The sequence below is a fragment of the Pseudochaenichthys georgianus genome, chromosome 18, assembly GCF_902827115.2.
Source record: "Pseudochaenichthys georgianus chromosome 18, fPseGeo1.2, whole genome shotgun sequence".
Lineage (NCBI taxonomy): Eukaryota > Metazoa > Chordata > Actinopteri > Perciformes > Channichthyidae > Pseudochaenichthys > Pseudochaenichthys georgianus.
The window spans coordinates 12,251,733-12,259,353 of record NC_047520.1 but is presented as its reverse complement, the minus strand read 5'-3'; the positions used below and the strand labels follow the sequence as shown (position 1 = coordinate 12,259,353).

General features: G+C 41.8%; 1 protein-coding gene across 1 annotated transcript; it reads left to right on the top strand.

Annotated features, from left to right (window-relative positions):
• The first annotated feature begins 3,368 nt into the window (after positions 1 to 3,368).
• Positions 3,369 to 5,919, top strand: LOC117463481 (interaptin-like). Its single transcript, XM_034105721.2, has one exon. It carries the CDS (start codon positions 3,519 to 3,521, stop codon positions 5,403 to 5,405), a length of 1,887 nt encoding a protein of 628 aa, XP_033961612.1. The 5' UTR covers positions 3,369 to 3,518; the 3' UTR covers positions 5,406 to 5,919.
• The last annotated feature ends 1,702 nt before the right edge of the window (positions 5,920 to 7,621 follow it).

Genomic DNA, 7,621 nt, shown 5'->3' with positions numbered 1-7,621 from the left:
AATTCAAAATTCAAGTCACGTGACTACTCAAGGTTCAAGGCTTTTATTGGTCATGCGTGCATAGCTACAGTGTAGTTATGATGACGATGAAAATCTTAGGTCACAGGCTCCTCCAACAGTGCAACACAATACAACAGAACAAATTGTGAAAGTAAATACAAAAAGAAAAATAGTAAAATAGTGAAATAGTGCAATAATATGATATATTAGATACATTATTTATAAGCAGCAGCCAGATTAATGTTATGGATGTTGTTTCTAAATTCAGGTGTTTAATAGTCTTATGGCCTGTGGGATGAAGCTGTCCCTGAGTCTGGTGGTTTTAGTCCGGATGCTGCGGTACCGCCTGCCAGACGGCAGCAGACAGAACAGTTTGTGGCTGGGGGTCTTTTATAATCCTGAGGGCTTTCTTTAAGGTTAACCTGGTATTTTTACTCCACTACATTTATTTTTGTTACTTTACAGATTTGGATTATTGATGTGAGATATAAACAACCCTTAAATCAGACTTTAGTTACACCTGAGTAAAATGCAGGTAAGGTGATTGTCAAGTGCCAACAATCAGGAGAGATATTTGATAGTTGGTGCTTGAGAAGACTAAACATGTATCTGCAGATCCCCATAAAGCATATTCATTACTCGTTATTCTCTAATCGTTCATTACAAACTGCATATAATGGCTATTTTGCACATCCCTTTCAAGATTTATTTAAATATCACATACACAACTACGGTGTAGTTATGCAATGATGACAAACTTGGGTCATAGGTTCCTCAACAAGACATCTATCAATATGTGTGTATACCTCCACCATTAAACTGTCGTATTCTGCACATTTATTATTGTATCTACATACATCTTATAAGAGTATAATAAATATGTATAATATCGGTTAAAATAAGTGCTTCAACATAGTTAACATTGCAGGAAAGTTGATTGTCATCCCAAAACAAACCATGCAATATATTAGACTTTAAGTACTATGTCAGACTTAATATGTATCTGTTGATACGGCCCCAACGCTTTTTTTATACATGTATTTAAAAGAAGACCTTAACCTAAAGTGTTATTTAATGTTTTAATAAAGCCTAATTAGTTTGTCTGTTTTGCACATCCTCCTATTCATATCTTTGTACATCCGGCACTAAACTGTTTTATTGTAGAGATAATTTACAGTATCTTCTTGATATTTTCTATTCTCTATTTCTATCATTGACCTTCTACTTTCCCCCTAATTTGTATGTACTCATAATATTTAAATGTTTTCATCAAATATAACACATTCAACAAAACATGCAGCAGACCCAAGGCAAGGCAAGTTTATTTATATAGCACCTTTCAACACAAGGCAATTCAAAGTGCTTTACAAACCTGAAATACATTAAGAAAAAGTTATTTAAAAATAGTCAAGCAACACAATCTACCTGCATTGCAATTACTCTAAACGTGTAATAATGTGCTTTAACCAGTAGGTGGTTTGGGTTAAAAAGCTGTCAAGTTTACAGTGTTAACAATAAAATATACTGCTGTTTCTGGTTTAGTTTACGACGGATATATCTTGTTATTGTTTTGATATTTGTAACACAAAAGCGATGGAAAAAAACCACAGCAACACAGAAAAGATGGTCTTAACATGACCCAGCGGTCTAGTTAATAAAAAACCATAATTTCAAAACAAAATATTATTATTAACTTTATTGTGAAATTAAAACAGAACGGTAAAAGAATAGTTTCCGTTCTATTCTGAGGCCAGATCTCTGTAGATTAATAAATAATTAAACCAGATGTGTAATATTTAATGCAGCCGAACCATTTATTACAATGCATTCATGTGATGATTTTCAAAGAGTAAAGCAAGCACTGCTGATCAAAGTATGATTTTAAACGTTTTTTTTCATATGGAATGCAGTTGGAGGTCAACCAATCACAGAGCTTGAGGACTAATCACGGGGTTTGTCAAGCAAAGCGGAACGATAGCTAAGGATTATGCGTAGTGTAGTGTCTTCGGCAATCCTAAACTCCAAAAAAATATTTGTTTCTCCGAATCGAAGGGGGAAAATACAAAAGCATTGCACACAATTTCATTACACAATGTTGTGTAATTAACAAGGATAATCTGGTGTTTTTGAGTTGATGAGTAGTGCAGATATCACTGTAAAATCAATCGACAGTAAGAGGAATACTTACTTCCGGGTGTAAAATCCTCCGTTATCCAATGGGAATGGACGCTCACATTGCCTTTAACTGCCGCCGACATGGACGATGCGGTGCTTCCCTGAGCGTCAAATACCGCCGCCGATGGGAATACATTGCAATCTGTTGAAAGCTCTTTGCGTCCGTTTATGAAGCTGAAGGAGCCTCGGTGCGTCACAAGTATGTTGACACCTCAAAGCTCTTTATATGCTACGAGTCATTCACCTATTCACACCTCATTCATACAGAGCAGCACCACTTGCTCTAGTGAAGCTAACACACACACACACACACACACACACACACACACACACACACACACACACACACACACACACACACACACACACACACACACACACACACACACACACACACACACACACACACACACACACACACACACACACACACACACACCACACACACACACACACACACACACACACACACACACACACACACACACACACACACACACACACACACACACACACACACACACACACACACACACACACACACACACACACACACACACACACACACACACACACACACACACACACACACACACACACACACAGGATTGAACCAACAACCCTCTGGTTGAAAGACACACTGCCTCTCAGCCACAGTCACCATTTCATACAAGCTGGTAAAACATTCTGGGGCTTTACTCCTCAACATTTTGAGCTGAACAGAGGAAACATGATGTATTAACAGAAACGTGGAGTCCATCACCTCAATAGACGAAAATGTATATACTGTACTGTATGCCTTATATGATTCAACAACACAAACATTTAAAACCTCACTTACTGTAGGTAAAAATGGGTGATTATTATCTGCAAAACGCTGGTAAAATCCTGAAGAAAAGTTGTCCCTGTGGCGACTAGTATCTGTAAAACATTTGAAACACAAAGATTTATTCTGCTTATAAAGTCACAAAGTGGGAAAAATCAATTGCACTTTCCCTTTTACCATTTGTAGTTTCCTGCCGCTAAGCATGCTGGGAGTTGTAGTTGTACTGTGTCGGTGATTGCATGCAGGTGTGTGTGTGTGACATCACTGGAATGACAGCCTCACATAGGAGATGACATCATAACTATGTCATCATGACATCACAGGTGGCTTTGGTGTGTGTTCCGGAACTCTCTGTCTCTCTATAGTAAGAGAGACAGAGATCAGATCTGCATTCAATCCAGATCGTTTAGTGATAGACGCATTCAGACAACCTTCACAGTCTTCGAGACAGACAACTTCTTCCACGGACACACAGATAATTTGTACCTACGCACAACACAAGTGTACAGACTGTGCCATGGATAGAAGAACCAACCAGAACCAGAGGGGAAACCCCAGGCCCTTTGACCATGGAGCTGCAGCTGATCGAGCTTACAGGCAGATCCACTGCAGAAATGGATGGATATACGGCCTGGATGAGTTTCACATGGCTTTAGGGGAGGAGAGGGCTGGCTTTGGCCACAGGATGCGCAAAGAAAAAGACAATGTCAAACGTCTTGAGGACCTCCTGAGTAACAGGAACTCAGGGTTCGACCAAGACAATAAAAGGCTCTTTGACATCATCCAGTACCGTGAGGCAGAAATCTCACATCTGAAGGAGCAGATTGAAGCTGCAGAGAGCCAACACAAGCAGCAGCTGGATGTCATGGTGGCACATCAACAGAAGCTCTCAGACCAGAACAACAAGGTCAACCTGGTGAACTCAAACCTGCTGCAGAGAAGAGAAGAACAACTCCTTCAGTGCGAGGAAAAGTTCACCAAGAACCTGGCAGAGAAATGCAACATCTGGGAGAGTGAGAAACTACAGATGGAGAAGAAATATGAAGAAGTGACTCAGGAGAAGAACGACCTGGACAGGAAAAACCTAAGCAGGGAGACTGAGTTTCAACAGCTGGAGGCTACACTCAAACGGGTGGAGAAGCAGAAAAATGACCTGGCCAAGAAAAACAAGAGCTGCGAGACGGATGTCAAACAGCTGAAGGACCAGATGAGAGAGCAGGAAGAGATGTTCTCCAAAGACCTGGCCCAGAACCAGGAGAGCTGGGAGAAGGATCTGAAAGAGGTTCAGGCTGAATTAAAAAGGGCAGAGGATGAGAAAAAGGACTCTGCCAAGAAATACCTGAGCCTGGAGAGCGAAGTCCAACTGAAGGACGGACAAGTCAAGCAGTTGGTGAGCGGTTTGGATGAACAGAAGGAAACGTTCTCCAAAGACCTGGCTGAGAAACAGCTGAGCTGGGAGCTGTTGGTCCAACAGAAGGAGAAGCTTGTCAAGCACTTCGAGAACAAGTTGGAAGAGCAGGAAGAGATGTTCTCCAAAGACCTGGCCCAGAACCAGGAGAGCTGGGAGAAGGATCTGAAAGAGGTTCAGGCTGAATTAAAAAGGGCAGAAGATGAGAAAAAGGACTCTGCCAAGAAAAACCTGAGCCTGGAGAGTGAAGTCCAACTGAAGGACGGACGAGTCAAGCAGTTGGTGATCGGTTTGGATGAACAGAAGGAAACGTTCTCCAAAGACCTGGCTGAGAAACAGCTGAGCTGGGAGCTGTTGGTCCAACAGAAGGAGAAGCTTGTCAAGCACTTCGAGAACAAGTTGGAAGAGCAGGAGGACATGTTCTCCAAAGACCTGGCCCAGAACCAAGAGAGCTGGGAAGCCAAGGTTAATTTGGTGGAGATCAAATTAAAAGAGGTGACCCAGGAGAAGAACGACCTGGCTCAGAAACACCAGAGCAGAGAGAAGGATCTGAAAGAGGTGGAGACGAAATTAAGAAAGGCAGAGGATGAGGAAAAGGACTCGGCCGAGAAGAACCAGAACCTGGAGAGCGAAGTCCAACTGAAGGAGAAGCAGGTGAAGCAGATGGAGAACCAACTGGATGAGCAGAAGATGTTCTTCAAAGACCTGGCCCAGAACCAAGAGATCTGGGAGACCAGGGTTCATCTGACGGAGACACGATGGAGACAGGTGGAGGAGCAGAGGGACGACCTGGCTAAGGGACAACTGAGCTGGGAGGCCAAGGAGAAACAGATGGAGGAGGAGAATACACTACTGGAGGACCTCTGTCTTCACATGAAGAACAAGAGCAGAAGTTTCTTCTCCCGCAGGGGGGACACTGAGGACAGAGACGTCGCCTTGCAGAAGATGAAGAGCAAGATGTTAGAGAAGGAGATGAGGAAGAAATCAAAGAGGTAGGAAGCTGAGGGGAGAAACAGTGCCTAAAAGGAGACTGAGAAGACGGAGGCTGGTGATTCAGCTCCGGCTGGACAACAGTAACTCCCTCTTCCTCCTTCTCTTCCTCCTCCATTTCCCTCACCTCCTTCCTCCTACCTCACCCGCCTCCTCCCTTCACCTTTTTCTCATGTATGGTTTTCTGGTACTCAGGTTTTCCAGCAATTCAAATAGGATTGACATAAAAAACTCAATATTAAGTCCCTCCTCCATTTCCCTCACCTCCTTCCTCCTACCTCACCCGCCTCCTCCCTTCACCCTTTTCTCATGTATGGTTTTCTGATACTCAGGTTTTCCAGCAATTCAAATAGAATTGACAGAAAAAACTCAATATTAAGTCCCTCCTCAATTTAGCTCACCTCCTTCCTCCTAACTCCTTACCCTTTCTCACCTCACACATAGTTTTCACAATACAATTAGGATTACAATTAGAATTACAAAGACTTGATTTAAAAATAAAATTCAAAATCAAATCTAATGTCCATGTGTGTGCCTCACTGCGTAATACAATACAATACACTGTGTAAACAAGTACAGTATACATTCATTACTGTTTTACATGTTGGTTACTAAAGTATTTGTATTCATTTAATGTATGTGTTAATCAACACTTTCATAAATAAAAGAACCCATGGTATGTTTGTACAGATACTTCTTGGTGTTTTTATATTTGTTTCACTGTACACGTTCAATTCCATTATTTAGTTGTTTTTTAATAAATGGACTGTACTTATAAATCTCTTTATCAGGTATGTTCACAACTGCACGCCACGGGACCCTGACAATCGCTATTGGACGATCAGGGAGTGAGACCATGTCGATCTGAGACGCCATATGCCTACAAATAGCATGATAGGAAACCTTTAAAATGTTCCCACATAATAGGGTTTTTTAGAAAGTTAGACCAGGCATTAACTTCCTGTTTGGCCCTTCTCTTATAAATCTTAACAAGGGACAGAAAGGGAGCGGATCACTTTATTCACTTTTTATGGTTACATAATCCCCTAGAGGGGTGCTGGCCTGTCGCAGGGCTTTGACAAGGAACCCCTGACATGGGGGGGGGGGGTAGCTATAAAGTACAGTAGCTATAACTGTGCAGCCAGCTAAACACACTGGCCTTGCGGCTGCCCAGGTCTCTCTCTCTCTCTCTCTCTCTCTCTCTCTCTCTCTCTCTCTCTCTCTCTCTCTCTCCTCTCTCTCTCTCTCTCTCTCTCTCTCTCTCTCTCTCTCTCTCTCTCTCTCTCTCTCCGTTCCCCCCTCCATTTTGTCTTTCGCTCTCCAACGACTCTCATAGCTTCGCCTTTAATTGCTTTGAAGCCGAGCGCCCACCTCTGGGATCTCAACAGGATGTTTTACAGAGGTTTGGGGAGACCGACTATTAATAAATAGGAGCAAAGCTTTTGGTAACCTGCGATGCTCTCCTGCGGAAGGTCAGGCAGCGATTCACGACAGGTTATGTAATTACAGAAAAAAATGAAATACATTCCCTGCTTTTTCGCCATTACCAGCTGCCACACTGTCAGTAGAACAGTTTCTAAACAGCATTAGCCATGATACACATCATAATTAAATCCCTCCTTATCAGGTGTATTATTTAAAGGACTGTGCCCTGCATATTTCACATCATAAAGACAAGATTATTGTTTTTTACGTTGTGCCTCCGGTTTAAAGATATCTGAGCTGTAAGGGAGAAAGTCATAATTACATCAGCTTGACTTAACATTCATGAAAATAATATGTCTTATCATTCCAAATGTAATTGGCATCACCTCAAGAAAAAAACAAATCAATGGTGTATTATGCGTCATGCTCTTTGTTCCTCCTGACAGGGCTTTCTTACCATTCAAAGCTTGGTGTTTTTGCTTTGTTGTTATGCTGCGAGGCACAGCTGTACACTGAGGCTTTATAAGTGTGTTATTGTTTCTTCCATGGCTGTGTTGACCTTCTAACAGAGCTAAACGTTCAGGAAACAATGGTTCCCAAATGCCATTGCTAAAAGCCTGCCCTTCCATATTGTCATTTACTTTCACCCAAAGGATAAGACTTTAACTCTTTAAGTAAACATCCACTTTTCACAATCTCATATCTACACGTTTAGTCATTTCTTCTCTGCATGCCAGTGGAAAAAGAGGATTCATTCTTTACAAATGAGTGAAGAGCTCAAACTTCAGCTATACTTG

Coding starts and splice junctions, on each gene's coding strand:
- LOC117463481 (XM_034105721.2), top strand. CDS start 3,519: ATGGATAGAAGAACCAACCAGAACCAGAGGGGAAACCCCAGGCCCTTT.